The sequence below is a fragment of the Trachypithecus francoisi genome, unplaced genomic scaffold (genome assembly GCF_009764315.1).
Source record: "Trachypithecus francoisi isolate TF-2019V2 unplaced genomic scaffold, Tfra_2.0 Lachesis_group13, whole genome shotgun sequence".
In the NCBI taxonomy this organism is placed as follows: domain Eukaryota; kingdom Metazoa; phylum Chordata; class Mammalia; order Primates; family Cercopithecidae; genus Trachypithecus; species Trachypithecus francoisi.
The window spans coordinates 23,017,475-23,039,928 of NW_022681458.1; the positions used below are offsets into that span (position 1 = coordinate 23,017,475).

Genomic DNA, 22,454 nt, shown 5'->3' on the forward strand with positions numbered 1-22,454 from the left:
CCACTCAACAATAAAATATGTTCCCGATATATGTAGCAACAAGCAGGAATCTCAACATCATGAAGCTGAGCAGAAGAAGGCAGGCAATAAAGAGGTTGTACTGTATGATTTCACTTACATAAAATTCTAGAAAATGTACATTAGCCTGTGGTGACTGAAAGCAGATCAGTATTTGCCTAGGTATGGAGGGAAAGGAAGGGAGGGAGGCCACAGAGGGGCACAAGGAAACTTTGGGGTGGATAGATATGTTTATGAAGATGGTTCACTGGCGTTTATTAAAATCAAAACTCATCAAATTGTACACTCTGTCATGTTTATCATGCGTCAGTAGTACTTCAATAAAGCTGTTAAACATAAAAAGAAACACAGCAATACAAACACAGATCCCTGAAGTTGACTCCAGACAAGAAGCTGCGGGAGAACCCAAGACAGTGCAGGCTTCACTTCTAGTGAATCAGGAAGGGTGGGCACCGGTGCTGGGTGAGTGGGGAGTGTGGAGGAGAAATGTCAGGGCTGCTGGCGTCTTATCTACAGTCATGGATTTGCTGATCCCAGAGGGACTTCAGAGAGGATGGGGCCCGACTCCTAACATTAGAGAAGAAGCCCTGAGCACTGAGGGCTTCGCCAAAGTCACCTGGCTCCTTGTGGTAGCTGCAGGGCTGGAACCACTCCCCACACCCTACTCTGTCCACAGAAGTGCTGGTGCCTTAGATCTCCAGTGTCTAGAATTCGGACTGGACAAACAAGAGGGCTGGGAAGAGCTACAGGCAGGGAGTGGATTGTGTGGGGTGGGCAAGCGGGTGGGAGGCCAGTCATGGGCTGGTCTTGGTCTTGGTCAGGTGACCTGGGCTTCTCCTCCCTGGGCACAGGGTGGGCAGCAGCGGTCTCTCCTCTTGTAATCTGCAGAGCAAGCATGGCAGAGCAGGCCTCCGCAGAGCCTGGAAGGCAGAGGCAGGGAAGCCTGGGGTGGCCTCTGCAGCTGGCACTTCCCCAAGTGGGCGCTGAGGTCACAGAGTTCCAGCATCTTCAGGTCCACCTGAGACATCTGTTTCTCATCTCCCAGTGGAATGCCCTTGGCCTGTCTCAAGAGGTCTCCCCTCTCCTGAAGGGTGTCCTGATGCCTGACCCCTCCAGAGCCTCCACCTTCACATGGCAGCTTCTCCTGGTGGCTCACTTTCCTCTCTCCCAAGGCTGGTCCTAGCACTGTGCTCACAGACGAAGGACGGGGAGCAGCTTACACTGTACAGACGCTCCCTTCCAGATGAGAGGCCCATTTCTTGGTCAGTTCTTGGAGGGGGGCCCAATCCTGCCCCCTGGACCCCACTCCTTATCTGACCCTTCTGCTCTTCTCCTTCGTGGCTCTGCTTAGTGTTGGAAGTCAGATGTGGTAGAATGAGTGGCCAGCTGTAAGTGGCCTTTTATAAACACCCAGTTGCTGTGTCCCTCCCTTCCCTGGGGTGGGTGGGGGCTGTCAGCTGGTGGAAACTGGGCTGTTCCAGAGGGAGGAATCTGTGCCCTTCCCTTTACCTGCATGGATACCGCCGGGACAATCGGCCAAAGATCTTGCTACAGGCCACACAGCACCCAGGGGCCATGGAAGAAAGATGCTGGAGCCTCTGCCACAGGCGGTCCTTCTCTCTGATGGGGGATGAAGGTGGAGAGACATAGACAGAGACAGAGATCAAAAGACAGAAATGGGAAATGACTCAGACAGAGAGACAGCGAGGAACAGAGGGAATCACACAGACAGGAAGAGAGAGACAGAGAGGGTGATGGAGGGAATCACATGGACACACACAGAAATAAAAAGAGATTCAGAGACAGGGACAGAAACAAGAGCAGAGACGCAGAAAGACAGAGACACAGCAATGGAGGGGGATACAAAGATGGACAGAGAAAGATGGTTACTCAGAGAGAGAGGGGTAGAGAGAAGGGGAAAGAGGGAGAGAGAGACAAAGAGAGAGAGTGAAAGAGAGAGAGAGAGAGAGAGAAAGCCAGAGGATTGGAGAGAGACAGAGAGTGACAGAGAAGTTGAGAGATAAATAGAGGGAGACACACATAGAGAAAGAGACAAAGAGACAGAGAAAATGGAGACAGAGGGGAAGACACAGATATGGAGACAGATGGAGAGAGAGAGAAAGACACACAGGGGCCAGAGAAAGACAGAGAGGAATGAAGAGACGGTGAGAGACACATATAAGAGATCACAATGCGTCTGACACCTGGCCTCCTCTTCGCCCAAAATAACCTTGACCCATGATTTAAGGACCCATTATTTAAGCACAAAGGAGTGCCCCCTGATCACAGAGCCCCCTGGGGTTTCTTGCTCCAGACACTTACAGCACATCTTGCCTACTGTCTCTTATCTGGCACTTAGTACAAACTGCCTTGGTATTTATTTACGTGTATGCCCTTGCAAAACTGATTTCACTGCCTTTTTTTTGCGAGAGCATCTAACTCTGTTGCCCAGGCTGGAGTTCAGTAGCATGATCACAGCTCACTGCAGCCTTGACCTCCTGGGCTCAGGTGATCCTCACACTTTAGCCTTCCAAGTAGCTGGGACTATAGGCGTGTGCCTGGCTACTTTTTTGTAGAGATGGGGTTTCGACATGTTGCCCAGACTGGTCTTGAACCCTGCCTCAACCTCCTAAAGTGTTGGGATTACAGGCATGAACCACCATGCCCTGCCTTCACTCCCTTTTGAAAAGATATTTAGGAAGAAGGGTTATTTTAAATTTGTATCAAAATAATACATACACGTGATTTAAAAATAAAATCATACAAAAGTGCTCATATCAAAAGACGTCCCTCTCTTTCTCGTTCTCAGTGGCAAACCATTTCTGACATCGTTTTGCTTTCTCTCCTTGAAATTACTTCCATATTTAAGTAATATGCTCCTTTATCTCCTTCTTTGTTTATCAATAGAGAACATTCTCTATAGAGCTCCCTCCTTTGATATCAGAGGATTTAGCTTATATATTACCATCCTCACTAACTCACCATCCTCACATAGTTATATTCCTACTTTTAGTTCCTCTATTGGCTACTATTGTAATTTTTTTTTTTTTTTTGAGACAGAGTCTTTCTCTGTCACCCAGGCTAGAGTGCTGTGGCATGATTTTGGCTAACTGCAACCTCCGCCTCCTGGGTTCAAGTGATTCTCCTGCCTTAACCTCCCAAGTAGCTGGGATTACAGGCATGTGCCACCATGCCTGGCTAGTTTTTGTATTTTTAGTAGAGATGGGGTTTCAGCATGTTGGCCAGGCTGGTCTCAAACTCCTGACCTCAGCCTTGGACTTCCAAAGTGCTGAGATGACAGGCATGAGCCACCGTGCCCAGGCTACCATTGTAATTTTTACAGAATGTACTCATATATTTATTTCTTCATCTACTAACTATAGGTAGTATCCTTATGACTTCTGTTCTGTAATATGATGATGCCAGCATCTCTTCCTTTCAACTCACCTCTTTCCTCCAACCTTCTAACTTGCCATCTTTTCTCACAGCATCCAAAATGGTAGCCACTACCCCACATGTGGCTATTTATATTTAATTTAATTAAAATATTAATACATAAAATAAAAACTTTAGTTCCTTAGTTGCACCGGCTCAATATTTCAAGTGCTTTATCTCTACATGTGACTACCAGCTACCATACTGGACAGCATAAATATACAACCTTTATAGAACATTCTATCGGATTCTATTCTATACATAATATTGTTAAAGTGGTAGCATTTATGTTCTGTTTCTATAATTACATAATTGCTTTCTGTGCTTTGCTTTTAAGTTGATTCTATCATTGAAAAAAATTAATGAAGAATATTTACATTATTAGATAATATATATACATATTTCTTCCCAACGAGCTAAGATACCCTCTATAACACGTTCCTTCTTGGAAGGCTTTTGGTTTTCTGGGAGTTTTTAATTACTTTCTTTTTTCCTTGCATTACTTGCCTTTAACATATTATTTTCCTCCCAATTCTTCATCATTTCAGGTGTTCTCTTGATTCCCTTTCTCCCCAGATACCTTCCTCCTGCATCCTTGGTCCTTCTGCTACAGTCTAGACTGATTGCTCCCTGGGCTTGCTGCCCACTTGTCATCTTGGGAATTCCCTTTTCTTCTCTCCTAGGCTAAAGCAATTTTTTTTTTCTCCTGAATCCACATCTTCTCCTTTCTTGGCTTACTTCCTTGTTTTTCTGGAGCACATCCTCAACTAACTTCCTATGAAAGGCTATGTGGGAGGTAAATTTTCTAAAATCTGTCTATGTGAAAATGTCTTTACTCCACCACCTCCCCCACTTCACTCATGGTTTGTCTGGAAACAAGATTCTAGGGCAAAAGTCAGTTTTTCTCAGAACTTAAAAAGAATTGCACCATAGACTGTTTACATGGTTGGATTCTACTTCTTTTATAGGTGATCTGTCTTTTTTTCTAGACTATCTTAGGACATTCTCCTTATCTGTTTTACTGAAATTTCATAATGATGTATCTGTGGGCTTTGTTTTGTTTTTCAATTCTTTGCTCAGTGAAATCTTCAAATCTGACGATCTGTGTCCATCAGAGCTGGGGAATTCTCTCACATCTTAATTTTTGCTATGTTTCATTTGTTTCTCTCCTCACAGTTAGAAAGGACATTGGAATTCAGAGACTGATTATCTGTATGTTTAATTATTTCTCTCCTGACTCCCATCTCTCTATGCTTTTTACTCTACTTTCTAAGAGGCTGCCTCATCTTTCTCTTCTAATCATTTTAGTGAATTGAGAAAAATTCAGTGATCATAATTTTAATTTAATTTTTAATTTCCAAGAATGTTTCTTATCTTTTGACAGATGCTTTTTATAGCATCCTGTTTCATGGAAGATGGATCTTTTTCCTTTATTTATCTTCATCTCTTCCCTTTATGTTCTAGACTCTCCTCAAATATCTAGGGATCCTTGGTTGTCATTTTATGTGTAAGAAAGAGGCAATAAAAGCTGTTTAGAGCTCTGAATAGTGGACAGGAATGGTTGACTAGTGGCTTCCCTTTAGTGGGGACTGGGCAGGGAGCTACCTGCTACAACCAGACACCCAAATGTCAGGACAAACTGGTCTTTTATTTGGGGCACTTAAATTCCTTTAGCGAAGGATCTTTTGGTCATTTGCTTGGGAGATAGGCCCCTGAGTGCTGGATATTCTGCATGTGGGGAGGCAGGCAGAAGGCAGCAGGTATGGACTGTTCTTTCTAATGACTTTATCTCTCATCTCACTTCTGCCATCTGTGGCTCTGGGATCTCTGGATCCTACAAAAAACTTGGGCTTCACACAGTATCCACTTCTCCATCCATTTTCCAGCTTCTGGAAAGTAGTTGAAATCTCTCCTCTGTGGTTAGCTCCTCCACTTTTCTCTCCGTTTTAAGTTTTAGTCTTTTATAGTCATTTTAGAGAAATTTCAGGATGGAGAATAGATAAGATGTGGGCAGTCCACCATCCTGATGCAGAAGTCAACCTTGGGGGCAATTTTTTTTCCTTTTTCTTTTCGTTTTTTGCTTAGGGTCGTATTTTCCATAAGCTTCTGCCAGGGACATTGTATTACATAGTTTAATGTTTCCTGCCTGAGAACCTGTGATTAATCACCTTTGCACTGGGAAGCTAGTGCTGATGAACTAGTATATTTTCTTTGGATGGGAAGTGAGATTTAGTCACTCTGTCTTTCCCTTTTTGATCCTGCTACCAATATGCTCAGTGCTGAGTTCTAACGCTAACCCTAATCCCAACACTTTGGGGATATATACTTTTTGTTTTCTATTACATGTTCCATTGAATTTTCTTTCTTTCTTTTTTTTTTTTTTTTGAGATGGAGTTTCACTCTTGTCTCTCAGGCTGGAATGCAGTGGCGTGATCTCGGCTCACTGCAACCTCCGCCTCCCGGGTTCAAGTGATTCTCCTGCCTCAGCCTCCTGAGTAGCAGGGATTACAGGTGCCCAGTTAATTTTTGTATTTTTAGTAGAGACAGGTTTTCACCATGTTGGTCAGGCTGGTCTCGAACTCCTGAACTCAGGTGATTCATCCACCTTGCCCTCCTAAAGTGCTGGGATTACAGGCCTGTGAGCCACTGCACCCAGCCATGTTCCATTTAATTTTCTAGTTTTCTTTAACAATCACGTATATATGTCTTTTATTGTTGGCTATCTTAAATTATTTCATGAGGTCAATACTTCACTTTTTATATCTCTCTTCCTCCCAATTGACAGTAAATCCTTTGGAAGAACTATTCCTTAAATTATTATTTGTCCTTTCCAAGTTGATGTCTCCTTTTTCTCACCCTTAATACCATTTGGATATTGTGTAAGAGGATTTAGTTCTAAATGACCCCTCACCTGAAATCCTAGCACTTTGGGAGGCCGAGCTGGGTGGATCGATTGAGGTCAGGAGTTCAAGACCAGCCTGACCAACATGGTGAAATCCTGTCTCTACCAAAATACAAAAATTAGCCCGGCGTGGTGGCACGCACCTGTAGTCCCAGCTACTTGGAAGGCTGAGGCAGGAGAATCACTTGAATGGTGGAGGTAGAGGTTGCAGTGAGCCGAGATGGCGCCACTGCACTCCAGCCTGGGTGACAGAGCGAGACTCTGTTAAAAAAAAAAAAAAAAGACCCCTTAGCAACCTTCCAATTTTAATGGAACCTGACTCCACTGGTCTCCTGTTTCCTGAACTGTATGAGAGGATAACATATGTATGTGAACTCTCTTTCTACCCAACTAAAGGGCAGGAATTATGCTTCCCGCATCTTCCCCATCTCTCAGTGAGCTTAGTGGTTTGGAGCTGACCGTGGTGAGCCCAGCCACTGGAACCTAGGACAGCTGACCCAGGGCAGGTCCACAGGCCCAGGGTCTGAGGAAGTCCCGTGGGCAGGTAGGTGTAGGACACGTGATCACCTCTGGGTTCTCCCTGGTGTCTTTTTCCTCCTCCTCCTAATTCCTTCTCAACCCTTGGTTCTTATCTCCTCCCTAACCTCAGTAGGTGTGTGTATGTGGGGGTGGGTCTGGGTGGTAGTATGCATTATTGTCAGGGGACTCTATACAATTAATATGCTATGTGTCCTAGGTGACCAAGTCTGCCTTTTTTTGTTTAAATGGAGTCTCGCTCTGTCCCCCAGGCTGGAGTGCAGTGGTGTGATCTTGGCTCACTGCAACTTCTGCCTTCCGGGTTCAAGTGATTCTCTTGCCTCAGCCTCCCAAGTAGCTGGGACTACAGGCATGCGCCACCATGCCCGGCTAATTTTTGTATTTTTAGTATAGATGTGGTTTCACTACATTGGCCAGATTGGTCTTGAACACCTGACCTCATGATCCGCCCACCTTGGCCTTCCAAAGTACTGGGATTACAGGTGTGAGCCACCGCGCCCGGCCAAGTCTGTCTTGTTTCTGACCCTCAGTTTCCTTTTCTGTAAAATGGGGATAACAGCAGGGAGTGGCTAAAAGAAACAGAAGAGTAAGCATATATAAAAGTTCTAGAACCCTGCTTGGGAGCTGTGAGTGGAGTAGAATTTTCATGCTCTGGACTCCACATCCCTTATCGTTCCCCCATCTGTCTCCCCTTTCCCACTGTCCCCATCCTTACTGGATCAGTTCCAACACCCGCCTCTTCATGGCCTGGACCAAGTCCCGCTGCCCTCCAAGCTCCTCCTGGTACACGGCGTCCCTTCTCTCAGCCTCCTGTTGCTTCTGCTCCAGCCGTGCCTGCAGCTCGGCTCTCTCTTCCTGACACCTGGGTACAGAAGGAAGACTAAGTTCTCAGGGGGCAAAACTCAGCCTTTGTGCCTGAGCTAGGCTGGGCCTCTGCTGGATAGGGAGCCCATGGGAGACACTGGTGATGTCTCCGGCAGCTGAAGTCCACACACATACACACACACACAACAATACACACCACACCACACACGAAATGCACACACATAATACAATATAACACAAGAGACATAACACCCAACAGAACACCTATATACAATACACACAACACACACAACCCCCACACATTGTAACACACATAATACTACACACAACACATACACACAATGCATATACGCAACACAATAACAACACACAATATAACACAGACACACAACTCAACATATACCCAACACAACACAAATGCAGCGCATACACATAACAGCATTCACACAAAACACAACACATACACACAACACAAAACACAATACAACACACACAATGCACTCACACAATACCACACATAACAACAGTCACCCAACAGAACACATATACACCACACAACATATACACGCAAGACAATACACACAACACAACAACCCCTACATATCATAACACACACAATACAACACACAGCACACAGAACACTCCCTACATTTTATAACACACACAATACAACACATGGCACACACACAACACATATAGACAATGCAACACATACACAACACACAGTATAACACATACACACAACTCAATACATGCACAACACACACATAACCCATACACATAACACAACACACAAACACAACATATATGCACAACACAAAACACACAGTACAACACATACTACACAGCATACACAGACACAGCACACTACATACATGTTCATAATGCACATGTAACGACACGCTGTACACACCACACAATCACACAACACAATGCACATGCATAACATGCACACACAACACAACACACAACACACGCAATACAACACAAAATGCAACACAGCATATACACAACACACAGCACACACATCTACAACACAACACACACCCTAATACACACAAAGTATAACAGAACACATACACACAACACAGAAGACACACTTACAATGCTACACGCATATAATTTATACATATAATACAATACATACACACACCACAACACACCACATATCACAACATACATAACGCATACACAATACAATACACACAACACAACACATATATAATGCACACACCACACACATAAACAGAACACAAACAACACAACATATAAACACACACTTGCACAACACACACAACAGACATCCATAATGCAGACACACAACACAACATGCACACAATGTGTGTGCGTTTACACACATACATGCAATGCACACACCACACACTGAACTGCACACTGTGTGTTGCCTGACACCTACGAACTGACTCCTCACCAACTATTCAGAGAAATGAAAACAGGGCCCTGCCCTGAGTATTCCTTTAGAGGGAGGGGATGAGCCAACATTTCCTCCTGGAGGCTTTGTTTTCAAACATTTGCAGTTAAAATGTAACTTTCTTGAAAGGTGTGTTCACCATCGCGGCAGCTCTCTGGAGGGAAGGCAGATGCCTGGGAACCCAGGCTGGATGGTCGGTGCCCAGCTGGAAATAATTGTGTGTGGAAGGGGAACAGTGAAGGATTTAGGGCGATTTTTTGCTTTAAAATATTTTTTAAAAAGTTATGTTACATTGTCTTTTCAATTAAAAAGTAATAGCAAAAATATGGCTTTCCTAAATTTGTTTTAGTTTTGGGCTTGGTAGCATCTCAGTTCCACTCTTGGTTTTTCTTTTTGTCTGTAGTGGTTTTCTGAAAAGTTCCAAGAAGACCGCTGGGCTGGAAATAAAAAACACCTGGCCCCAGGGCCCAGCCTCTGGCTCAGCTGGGAGGCCCCTGGCTCAGCTGGGAGGGCGTTGCAATGGCAGATGGCATGGGTGAGAGTCCCGGTGCTCAGGATGCATGTACGTGTCTGTGCCGGTGTGTGTCCTGGGGCTTGAGCGTGTTTGAGTGGAAGAGGCTTGCAAGAGGCTTGACAATGAATTGAACATGCAATTTTAAAACACCTCCTTTTAGCATGTTGCAGGGAAGAAAGTTGGGTGGGCCATGACATCAAACTGTTAGCAGCCCAGCCACTGACACTCCAGAGTTCAGTCGCTGCAACCCCAAGAGCGTTCTGGTGCTCAGGCACGGAGCAGGGCCATGTTTTTAATTTTAATGAACATTCTAGTCTTTTGGCACCTCATTTCTTAGCTGCTGACTTTAATTTTCCCGAGCCGGTTTACTTGCCCTGTGATCCTGGGCCCTTAATGTGATCACCGTGGTGTTTGCATATGTCTCTTGGGTGGGAAAGAACACTTACTGAGCACCTACTGTGTGCCAGGGGATGTTTAGGTGCCAGGAATAAAGCAGAGCCTATGGATCTTATAGTGTTTGCGGCACGGGTAAAATAAATGATAGACTCGTAAAATAACTAAACTAAGTGCTACGACAGAGACAAAGGAGAGGCTAAGACAGAGACCAGGGAGGGCTCTTGGAGAGGCTCCTCAGACAAGGTGAAATGGAAGCTGAACTAGAAGATGAAAAATCAGCAACGTAGAGCCAGGCATGGGCACATGCAAAGGTCTGCAAGTTGGAAAGAGCTGAGCTTGTTTGAGGAACTGAAAGACGAATGATTCTGGGCTGCCACAAAGGGCAGTGGGGGGCTGGGAAGGCAGGAGAGGAGTGGGGAGGTGGGCAGGACCTGAGCTGTCTGCCAGCAGCCCAGGAAAAGTGGATGTTAATCTCAGTGAAATGGGGAGCCCTGAAGTATTTTCATCAGGGAGTGATGGATACTTCTAGCACATGAGGGGACATGGAAGGAATTAGTTTACTGAGCACTTACTACATGCCAGGCCCAAGCTTAGTGTTTTATAGCCCCATTCATTTAGTTTTCACAATTTTAAGAGACAGATAATATAATCCTCATTTTACAAGAGAGAAGAGTAGAACCTCAGAGAGGGGGTGACACTTGCCCAGGGTCACACAGCTTGATGAGTGGAGGGAGCAGAAATCTGGACACAGGCCAGCCCAGATCAAAACTCTTTTGCCTCCCTACACCTTCATCCAGATAAAGCCCTGATCACCAGTGATTCCTGGCACCGGTGCCAAGTGGGCAGCAGGTGGGAGGGAGGGAGGGAAGGATGCTGATGGAGGCTGGCAGGCCTCAAAGGAGCTCAGTGCTGCTGTGCAGGGGTTGGGGGGACATGTGACATCTGCCTCGTTCCCCATCCTGAGGACCTCTTCAGCTGATGCTTGTCCTAATTTCTTTTGCTCGAGGTCTTACTCCCAGCGCAGAGGATACCCACCTGCTTGGAAAGATTGCCTCGCGAGCATCTGAGCTGGGAGGAGAAACCTTAGCCACCCCACCATCTCCTTTTGCAAATCAGGGACCTGAGGCCCAGAGAGGGCAGGCCACTGTCCCCAGGGGCCCACAGCCAGAAAGCTGTGAGGTGGGTGTTGGAAGCTCCATGTCTCAGCCCAAAGTCCATTTTCACAGCCCCATGGGCCTGCCCTGGGCCTGCTGCCTTCGGGTCGGCTGTGGCTCACCTCTGCCCCCAGTCTGTGCTCTGCGTGGGACTTCTACCACCCTTCCACTGTCCTCCATACCACAGCCTGAGTGAGCCTTTAAATACAGAAGTCAGACAGAGAAACGTCCCTGCACTAAACCCTGCCCCAGCCTCTGGTAGCACAAAGAAGAATTCCAGCGCCTCACTCTGTCTTTGAGGCCCCTGGCTCCGACTCTGCCCCTCTCTCCTCTGCTCAGCCATACCCCGTATGCATTTGGCCTGCCTGTCCACGAACGCATGTCTTCTGGCCATTCCTCTGGCCGCAGCACTTCTCACTAATATTTGAACAGTCCAGTCTCTCATGTGGTTGTGGCTTCTGCTCAAACATCACCTCAGAGAGGACTTCCTGGCCCCCAGTCTGACTGACTATCCTGTCTTTGTCCGCGCCCTTCCCTGCCTTTGTTTTTTTCCCTAACATCTATCCAATGGCCATTGGATTGCTATCTGTTTACCTGCCTGCCATTGGATTGCTATCTGTTTATCTGTACCAGATCTTCTAGAGCAGGCTGGGCCAGGTTTGTTCACCACACTGCTCATGGCCACTGTGAAAGCATAATAAATGTCCATGGAATGAATGGGTCCCTCGGCACTTCTATTCTCTGTATTGAGGAACTCATCGCCAGCTTGATGCCCACGGGCTCCTTTCTTGGGAGTGAGCTTTGTCCTTAGCTCCCTGGGTCCCAGGCATCAGGGTAGCACATCCTCTTCTGAGCCTCAGGGTCAGCTTTACTCACCATCCTTACTCTGAGGACTCCAGGATCGATCGCCCAGCCCACAGCTCCCTCCTGAGTTCCACATGCAGCTGCTTGTCCAGCGGTCTCTGTCTAACATGTCTAACAGGTGTCTCAAACATAACATGTTCAAAAACAAGCTCTGACTTTCCCCACAAACCTGCCCTCCCACAGCCCGCACACTTCAGTTAACGGTGACTAGCTTTCCAGCTGATCAGGTCGAAAAGCTCAGAGTCATTCTCAACTTCTGTCTTTCTTTTAGACCGCATATCCAATCCTCAGGAAGTTCTACTTCACACTTCATCCAAAGCCCAGCAGCTTCTCCTTGCTCCATGCTGCCAGCCCAGTCTGAGCACCCCCACTCTCCCCTGCGCGGTAGGGTCCTCACTGGACTCTCTGTGTTCAGCTTGCCTGCTAACAGGCCAACTCCAAGGGGCCTTTAAAACACCCATGAAGCCGGGTACTGTGGCTCATGCCTGTAATCTCTACACTTTGGGAGGCCAAGGTGGGTGGATCACCTGAAGTCAGGAGTTTGAGACCAGCCTGGCCAACATGACGAAACTCCATCTCTACTAAAAACACAAAAAATTAGCTGGCTATGGTTGCGGGCATCTGTAATCCCAGCTACTCAGGAGGTTGAGGCAGGAGAATCACTTGAACCCAGGAGGCGGAGGTTGTGGTGAGCCGAGATGGCATCACTGCACTCCAGCCTAGGCAGCAGGAGTGAAACTCTGTCTCAAAAACAAAAACAAAAACAAAAACAAAACCACAAAACCACCAACAACAAAAAACATGTCAGCCTCTGACAGGCTGATCTATAGAGGAAGTGGACTGGTGTTGCCTAGAGCCGGGAAAGGAATGAGGAGTGGCTGCTAACGGGTACAGCGTTTCTCCTTGGGGAGATGGAAATGTTCTGAAGTTGATTGAGGTGGTGGATGCATAACTCTTGAATATACTAAAAACCATTTAATTGTTAAGCATTTGGAAAAGCATATAAACATCTTTTTGACATTAAAAAAAGTCAAGTCCCTCTCCTGCTCTGAGCCCTCAGTGGCTCCCATCTTCCTCTGAGTCAAAGTCAAGGCCCTTCCCATGCCTCACAGGCTCTCTCTAACCTGCCTCCTTGGCTCACCTGACCTTTTCCCACATCCTCTCCCTCCTTCACTCTACTGGGGCCCAGAAGGCCTCCTTGATGTTCCTAGAAGCTGCCCTGCCCGTCCCCCATCAGGGCCTTTGTTTTTGCTGTCCCCGCAGCCTGGAACATTCTACCGATTAATCAAAGGGCTCGATCCTCACTTCCTTCAGGTCTTTAGATCAATGTCACATTTTCAGGGAGGTCTTCCCTGGCCATGTTACCTTATTAAAATGTAAAATACCACACCAACACGTCCCGTCCCTCTTGTCTGCTTTATGTCTTCTTCTTACAACTTACTCCAATCTGACATCCTAGGTACTTCACTTGCTAATCACATTTATTGCTTCACCCACTAGAATGCGAGCTCCATGAAGGCAGGTGTTTGGCCTGTTTTGTCTGTGAGAGGATTTGCCGTACCTAGGACAGGCCTGGCTCAGAGTGGGTGCACAGAGTGTTTGTGGAAGGACTAAATGATGAGTGACAGGCGGCCGGGGCACTGTGGTCTGTGAGACAGGGCCCCCAGCAAAGGGAGCAGCCGGGGCCAGGCCATCTCTCTACAACCTCCCAGCTGCTCCTCCTAGCTTGTCTTGATCCCTTGAAGACTCTCGTGTGGGCAGAACCCCCATGGTCATTTGGGCCCTGAATCATGGAAACCTTTGCGGACCACACTGTGGGCTCAGCTGAGTGTGGAGTGGGAGGAGCCCAAGGGACCCTTTTGGGTTGATTTCTGGGCTCCTGGGCCTCTCTCCCTTGCAAAGCAGAGAGTCAGCAGGCTTCCGAGTGATTCAGGCTGAATCACAGCTACTCAGGCCCTGCTGGAGTCTGACTGGTGTCTGTTGGACCTGGGGCAGGTGTTAGCCATGTGGGAGGGAGAGACAGGGGCAGGTGGGCAGACCGAGGCACCCGGAGACCACAGGAGAGAGACACAGAGAGGCTGATTCAGGCCACGGAAGATCTCTGCAGGGAGAAGAGACTTTAAAAAATAAATTATGGGCTGGGTGTGCTGGCTCATGCCTATAACCCTAGCACTTTGGAAGGCTGAAGCTTGAGCCTAGGAATCTGAGACCAGTCTGCGCCAGGTAGTAAGACCTCGTCTCTACAAAAAGAGAGAGAGAGAAACTGAGACCCGAGAGACTGAGGACTGAGGGGCATAGTAGAGACAGACAGCGTGCTGTGGGCCCCTGAGGTCAATGTGATGATGGAAGATGAAGACACTGGATGGTGAGAGACACTGAGCAAGAGAAACGGAGAGACTGAAGTGCAGGCACCTGACATGCTGCCTGAGCTGGGCGTCTGAGCCCACTGATTCTGGAGTCAGCTGCAGGCCTTGAATCTCAGCTCCCCTGCTAACTAGCCAATGGTGGGTGAATTGTGCAGCATCTTTGAGCCTCAGCTTCCTCCTCTATAAAATGGGGGTTCTATAGAACTCATCTCATAAGAGTGTTACGCAGAAGCACCTACAGCAGGGCCTGGGACATAGTAAATAAATGCTCAGTAAATGATAGCTATGATTATGAGAGGGTGAGAGGTGGCGTAACAGGAAGAAGCAAATGAGACGCAAAGAAACCGAGTAAAAGAGGGAGACAGAAAGAGATGGGGGGAAGAAGGCCAGTGGAGTAGGGAGGCAGAGGGTGGAAAAGAGAGAGGAGCTGCCCAGGGGAGGCAGCAGAGGGAGGCAGGGGTGAGGGTGGGAGGGAAGCAGGCCAGGAGGTGGGGCCTCTCCTGGAGCTGCTCTGGAAGGCCTATGAGAAAGGGATGCACAGGGGAGGGAGGGTGGAGCCCTGGGATCAGGAGCAATGCCCTGCAGGCCTCAGATCCCAAAGGTGTGCCCAGCCCAGGACCTGGTGCACAGGAGATTCTCACAAGACCTCATTGACTTGACCGTGATTGATAGCAGGACTCAGGGAGCACCTTCTGGTGCCCTGTGCTGTGGGTTGCCAAGGTTACCTGCCGAGCTGCTCCTGAAGTGCCGGCAGCTCCCCGTCCTGCTTCCTCAGCAGCTGCTCCTGGTGCTGGGCCTGCTCCTCGGCCTTCCGGAGCCCAAGTCTGAGGCTCTGGGGAGTGGAAGGAGGGGAGGAGGAGGCTGAAGGAGAAGGACAGAGACCCCAACACTGGGGCTGACCTGAACAACATTCCCGAGAGAACCCAGGCCATGCCCTGGCAGGGCTGGGGACAGTGCTGGGAGCTCTGATGCCTGACTCTGTCTTAGGCCTTGCTACTGGGTGAGCCTGGGCCACTGTTTCTTCCTTCACTGAAGGGTGGAAGTTATAAACTCAGAAACTTGCAAGTTCCTGGCTTGGTGACAATCTTGAGTGACCTCCAGGAGAAGCATCTACCACAGGAACAACTAGGTGGGCTCTGCAACAGTAGAACTTAGATTTGGGGACGAGACCTACCATCATGAGGATATGGAACTGGAGAGGAAGTAACTGCCTGGAAGAACTGCTGGGAAGGGATCTCAAACTCCAGTGCCTACTGGGGTTGGGCAAGAAATATTGCCGAATAAAGTGGGTCTAGCGTGAGGCAATAGGGAGATGTGGGGACTGTGGTGACCTGAAGAATGCATAGCTTTCAAAGGCATTCCCAAATAATAATCCTGAGTGGGCCAATAAAAATTGATCCATGGAAGGGAATGGTCCCAGGCTACCATTTCAGACCCTCATCTGTGGGCCAGGTCAGAGAGGGGAGAATAACCAGGTATGGAGCTCAACTGTTCTCACCTTGATCTCGTCCTGCAGGGACACCTTGGCTTGTTCCTCCCTTCTGGCCACAAGGGTAACTTCTGTTTGCACTTGTGGATTCTCCATGGTAGAGTCTTTCTTTGTTGTGACTCCCTGAAGGACCCAGGGCTCCCCCAGGATGCTAGAGTCCTCCGATCCCTGCCTGCTCCCTGATACTGTTCCCGCTATGGTCCCTCTGGGGTTGGGCTTCAGCAGCCTCTGGACATGACTCCACTCTGGTTCCTTTTCATGAGTATCCTCTGTTGTTCTCTGACCCTCTGCACCCAGCAGAACCCCTGTGCTCTCAGCCTCCATCCCTATCACCTCCTTCTGAGTACCCATAGCCCCCTTCCCCTGTCCCTGGGTGCTGGGTGTTGAGTTCCCCAGAAACATCTCAATCCATGGGGTTCCTTCCTCCTGGTCCAGTTGAAGCTCCTCCTCTTCTGGTTCCCACATACTCTGGGGGTACCTATGTCTCCTGGAATTTCCCCCCTTCTTTTCCAAAAAGAAAGGAAGATGCCTTTGTTGCTGGGACCTGGGCAGCCCTGCCAACTGCTGTCCACTGGGTGCATCTTGCAGACAGACAGCTTGACTGGTGTGTGAGTCTTCAATCTGGACATTTTCGGGCCCTCCATATGCAGCTGGGATCTGTGGAGAGGACCCCAAACCAGTCATCCCTCTCAGCACCAATTCACTGACCTGGTGCATGGGAGAGGCCACAGTGCTGATCTAATGGGCTTGCTAAATAGATAGGTACCAGGTCCTCTCACTGGAAACTTTGATTTATCAAACCTCAAATCTGACTTTTAGCAACACCCAGGTGATCTGAGCGCCATGCTTTGGTCTGGTGAGGGACAGCAGTACATCTTGATGTCTTTCTCTCCCTTTCCCCTGTCCGCATCCTTCTCCTTCCTGCACCTGGGTCTTGGGTATTGATCTGGCTCCCCCTAAGTTCCACCCACCCCTTTCCTTTAATCCTTCCTCCTGAACTACACTTCGTATTTCAGTTTTTTTATCTGCAAAATGGGAATGATAATATCCGGTTTTAGGGTTGTGATGAAATCTTGACTAGACCAACACTCAGCTAAGAGCAACCTCTCAAGAAGCCTTCTCTGTGCTCCCATGTTCCTCTGTTCATTTCTGTGTCACTTACACTGAACTCATATATTGCAATGCTTTTCTTTACGATCTATCTCCACGAAGAGACCCTGAACTTTTCAGACCAGAGAACTAATAGTATCTGTATCCAGTGCCTAGAAGCTGGTGGGGGTGCAAAATGTGCTTGTGGGATGATGATAACAACAATGAAGGTGACCTCATGGTGCTATAAGGGGAGCGTGTAGCCAGGAGCCCTGTGCAGTGCTGGATGTGAGTTGTCTCAGTTCATCCTCACAATATCCCTATGGGGCAGGACAAGTAACTTGTTCAAGAACCATAGTTTGTAAGGGGTGGGGCTGGAATTCGACCAGGCAACCTGGGTCTTTAGTCGCTTCTTGAACTGAACTGAGTTGTTTGTCTATTGTTCAGTGCAGGGGACTCAGCAGAGGGCATCTCTCATCTGTTTCCTGAAGCTTTCAGTGCCCGCCCCCCTTGGAACTTTCTCCTCCTCTGGGCCCAGTGGCTCCGGCAGAGGGTGCTAGAGTTCCCTTTCTCTCCCAGTGTCCCCACCCCAGGAATAGGAGCCCTCTCCTCCTCTGCAGTTCCCCAGTCCCCTGCTCCACACACTGGCCTCTTGCTCTGTCTGTCCAGTTGGGTCAGGGCTCTCTGTACACTCAGAAGGGGAAGCTCAGTTACTACTCAAACTGGGCACGCCAAGGAGATAGGGAAGAGGCAACTCAGAGTGAAGGCAGAGCAGAGGCAGAGGCACCTTCTTTGGGGTATCTTTGGTTTTTCTGGGTCTCCTTCCCTGGGTTTGGGTGGAACTCGAGCAGCGTGACCTGAAAGTGAAAGAGGCAGGGGGACCCTGGGCCTCTCTTCGGTGGTGGGCTTGGCCCTCAGATGGAGGGTATCCCCTCTTTCCACTTGCCCATTCATCCCATGACACTTCCTCCTTCCTGCCCACCTACCCTCATGCATCCCATCCTGCATTCATCCATACTTTCCCTCCCAGCATCCTGCTATCCATTCATCCTCCAGCCCGCCACCTCAACCACCCAGGAAGTTGTTAGTGAGTGCATATTCTAGGCTGCATTATGCCATGAATTTGCACTGGGAACATCGAAGGCTAGAAGGATCCAAAGTCATGGAGCAAAAGGAGGCAGAGACAGATGGGGCTGGAGGCTGAGGGCTTGGGGCTTGCCTGGGACCCTTGGTGGCCATGGGATCAGGTGTCAAAAGAAACTTCCCTCCTGGCCGCACCCACTCACTCTGAGAACATGGGCCAGGCTCCATCCAGGTCTGGCTGCTGGAGGTCCAGTTCGAAGGCCACCCCATTGAGAGCATAGAGAGAGTCCAGGATGTCTTCTTGGCGTTCTGGGCAGAGCAGAGGGCTCCGGGGTCCATACCATTCCCTGTGTTAACAGTGATCAGAACCTTTGGCCTTTGACCCTGGGGCTACTTCCCTCGACCCCAACCACCCCCACCCCAGCTCAACCTCAACACCGTCACAAGGCTGGTCCCCAGGCAGAGTTGTGGCCCTTCAGGAGCAGGAGGCCTAAGAACCCTGATGCTGCCAGGACTCCTGGGTTCCAACCTCCCTCTGCCTTTTCTCCCTTAATTTTTCCTTCATGACTCTCATTGTAATGGTCCTTGATAGAAAGCCATCCATGGGGGGTAAAGGAGGGCTCTTTTACAAAGGAGGGAAAGTAGCTTAGATGGCATTGGCAGGAGGATGTCCCAGCAGCCCCACCTGGTGAGCTCTGGGTTCAGGAGGCAGAGCTGCAGGGCCTCAGCCAGCTGCCCATGGGCCAGGCAGAAGCGGATGAAGGCACGGCCTTTCCCCAGAGGGGTCTTCAACTGCAGAGTGCACAGGGGCAGAAGGGGGGGTGGTATTAGGACAGAGGGTGCCCAGGAAACACGGAGTGGACTGGAAGTGCTGGGCAATGGGAAGGGTGTGGGGGGACCTGAGGCCATGGGAGGAAAAGGGTGCTTGGAGGGGTGCTGCGGGCAGGGTTTAGGAGACAAGTGGAGCAAGTGAGTGGTCTATGGTGGGTAGAGCAGGATGTGGGAGAAGGAGCAGGCCTATGTCCACCCCCACCCTGTCAGCCTTCTCGCTGCCTGGCCCTGGATACCTTGTCCTGGGAACGGACAAAGTGGATTGTCTCCATGTCCCCCTGCTGCCGTCGTAGGGCAGTGCAGAGAAAGTCCCAGTAATCCTTCCGAGGCCCCAGGAAGCTCTTCTGCTCTTTCTGGTCAAACTAGAACCAAAATGAGGCAAAGAAAGTGTAGAAATGCTTCCTCCTAGAACACACCCTGCATTCTAGCGTGCTGAGGGGACACCTGCTGGAAGAGAGGGCTCCTGTAGACACACCCAGCATCCGGACTGAGTCCTGTCCTTACTGGCTGTGTGATCATGAGCAAGGTGTTTGACCTCCCTGAGCCTCAGTGTTCTCATTCATTCATTCATTCATTCAGAGGCCCTTATTGAGCACTGACTATGTTCCAGGCCCTGTTCTATGTTCTGGGGATACAGCTATGAACAAACTGACTTCATGGAGCTTACATCTTGATAGGGGAGTTAAGACAACAAACAGATGAGATAAGTAAAGCATCGAGTATGTTAGATAGTGATGACTGCTACGGAGAAAAAAATAAAGCAGGAAAGAGAATGGAAAATGTGGTGGGTGTATGTGTGGTTCATGGTGTGTGTGGCAGGTGTGTTGAAAATCTAGGGTGTCCAGAAAAGCCTTCTAGCTTGAAGGAACTGAGAAAGTGTGCTATGCATTCCAGTGGAAGAGCATTTTAGGTAGAGGGGAGAGCACGTGCAAAGGCCCCGAGGCAGGAGCATGCCTGGTGTGTTCCAGGAAGATCCAAGAGGCCAGGGGAGCTGGAGTGCAGCAGATGAGTGGCAGGCTAGCAAGAGATGAAGTCAGAGAAGTAGGAGGGTGTGTGTTGGGGTGTTGGGGGGTGGACATCAAGCAACTCAGAGGGTGAGAGTGAGGATTGTACAAAGCTAGGCATATAGAGGCCAAAGCCTGACACATAGCACGTGTTCAATAAAAGCTGGTGCTGGTCATAGTTGGGGCTCTGAGTAGCAGCAGGAAAGGCCAGTCCTAGGACATCCATGCCTCTGAAGCTTTAAACAGTGGGGGCTACCCCCAGGTCTGGGTCCCGCCCCAAGGCCCGGGTCCCTTCCAGCCCCACTTTGCCTCACCTCGCTTCTCAGGCTGCAGTGACAGCCTCTAAGAGTGAGGTTAGGTGTCAGGAGGGAGAGGGAAATGGCCCAGTGCATGGTAAGGAATGGGACTGTGGCTCCTCCCTTGTTTTCCAGGAATGTCCTGCCAGTTGTCTGGGTCTGGGGAGAAGGATGGGGAGGGGGAGGAGAAGGTCCCACCTGTAGCAGCAGCTCCAGGCAGCCACAGAGTCTGTGCAGCTCGGCACTGGTGTCCGTCACTGGCCCCTGCCCATCCCCATAGCCCTGGAGGATGGCAGAGACGGCAGCTGCAGGGAGGATGGCAGGCATCAGGCACCGAGTAGCGAGGCCGCTGAGGGAGGGGCTCCCAGACCCTGACTTCTCCCGCGACTCAGTCCCAGAACATCTCTCAGGACACACTCACCTCTTAGGTCTTTGGTGATCTTGAGGATGGCTGCCTCTTCTGCCATGGGTACTTGAAAATGATGTGATTCCTTCCGACTTGGACTGTGAGCCCAGGAAGGACCCTCGGCCTCACTGCCCAGCTCTCTCCTTACATAAAGCAGTACGCAGAGACTGCAGGGGGAAGTGACTTATCTCGGGTGACATAGCAACTTACCTCGTGGGGGGGAAATCCCAGCTCTGTCTTGTAGGCCAGAGTGTGAAGATGATGGTGTGGTCTCCACTGATTGAGCAGTACCTGGGTGACACTGTACTAACACTTGATGCCCTTGCCCCATTCAATCCCCACATCATCCTGGAGGTTATTAACTCCATTTTAGACCAGGACAAACAGGGGGTTGGAGAGCGTAAGTCTTTTATTCAACATCACAGAAGTACCCAGGATTTGAACTCAGGTCTGTGTGCCCATAGGGCCTGTGTTGTGGGTCCTGACTTGGTGTAAGTGACCCCGTGAGCGCTCATGCTATGTAGACAACTAGGCTGGGGGTGTCCCTTCCTTCTCCATGGAGGGCCCTCAGCCTTGCCTGGGTACTCATCCTCCTTGAGACACCCACTCATTGTTTCCTGGGCCCCAGCTGAGTGGAAAATGTGTGTTCTTTGAGGACAGGGTGCAGAAGTAAAGTGCGGCCCCAGGGCTGGGGCTGAGCAGATGCTGTGTGTGTGTGCGGAGCAGGGCTGGTTTTAATATTGCCTTTCTCTCCAGGGGGATCTCATCCTCTTCTCCTCCCGATGGGTCCTGGGGCCCAGAGAGGGACACTGTGGCCCCGACAGCTGGTGGCCTTATTCTGAGATCCTAGTCAAGACCAGGTATGGAGTGGAAAATCCAGGTGTCCTGCCTCCCAGGCTGCGGCTGCTGGAGTTTGGGGTGGGGTGGCAGTGGTGCAGCAGTGGGACACAGTGGAGAGGAGGGGAGAGGGAAACGGAGGTAAATGAAGGAGGTGGGTGGGACATGGGATTTAGGGAGGATGGGGTCAGGAGTCCAGAGACCTGGTCTCCATCCTGGCCTGGCTACGCACTCACTGTGTGATCTTGGGCAAATCACTCACCTTCCTTGAGCCTCAGTTTCCCCACCTGTAGACCAAGGATTGGACTGATGGTCTCGGCAGCCTCTTCCAGCCCAGATCCTGTGTGAAATCCATGAACGGCTCTATGTGTCTCCTCCTCTCCCTCATCTCTGCCATGCATTTATCTTCCCTGGCTCCTAGTATCACTCCCCTTCTATCCCCGTAAGTTCCAGGGTCTCCCTGCTACTCACCCAGGAGAGCGTGGCTGGCTGGGGCACGAGAGCGCGGCTCTGCTGCCTGAGTCCCTCCCTAGTGACGGTGCCTTGCAGAGCTGTCCCAGGATTTACAGCCTGGGAAGAAGTGACTCAGTCTCAGCCCAGCAGCCTGGAGGGGGAACCTGGCTCACAGCGGTGGGGGAACCGAAGACGCTGCAGGGCAGAAGTGGTAGAGGCAGGATCCAGAAGTGGTAGTGTACTGGGGCAGAATGGTGAGATGGGAAATGGGTCCTCTCAGGCCAGCCTGGGGTAGAGTCACCTGTTGGCCAAATGGGGGCTGATCCATTGTGGTTAGTGGGACTGCTGCTAGTTTCCTTTTAGTTTTCAGCACTTGCTCCTGCTTTTCTTCCTTCTCGCCACCAGGGGGCAGAGGGAGGCCGTGGAGCTCCGCAGCTGCTGTTCCTGTGGTTGTGTCTTCCGTGTTGTTTGGTTGGGTTGTGAGGCGGCGCTCCAGGGTAGGGAGGGGAGGGCGAGGTTCCCA

At 49.7% G+C, this 22,454-nt stretch overlaps 1 protein-coding gene across 6 annotated transcripts; it reads right to left on the reverse strand.

The window, feature by feature from the left end:
• Positions 1-299: 299 nt before the first annotated feature.
• RUFY4 (RUN and FYVE domain containing 4) lies at positions 300-22,368 on the reverse strand. Of its 6 annotated transcripts, none has more exons than XM_033230304.1 (14): positions 22,233-22,368; positions 21,950-22,126; positions 21,741-21,818; positions 20,657-20,932; positions 20,434-20,540; positions 19,172-19,297; positions 18,790-18,896; positions 18,308-18,451; positions 17,809-17,878; positions 15,942-16,589; positions 15,169-15,275; positions 7,608-7,754; positions 1,528-1,638; positions 300-938 (listed from the first exon to the last, which is right to left on the reverse strand). In XM_033230304.1, exons 4-14 carry the CDS (start codon positions 20,700-20,702, stop codon positions 836-838), a joined length of 1,716 nt encoding a protein of 571 aa, XP_033086195.1. In that variant the 5' UTR covers positions 20,703-20,932; positions 21,741-21,818; positions 21,950-22,126; positions 22,233-22,368; the 3' UTR covers positions 300-835. The 6 variants fall into 6 exon arrangements, with proteins under 6 accessions (XP_033086195.1, XP_033086196.1, XP_033086194.1 ...); XM_033230305.1 differs by having other exon boundaries at positions 21,950-22,048; positions 22,233-22,311; XM_033230303.1 differs by having other exon boundaries at positions 20,657-20,808; positions 21,950-22,321.
• Positions 22,369-22,454: the final 86 nt, after the last annotated feature.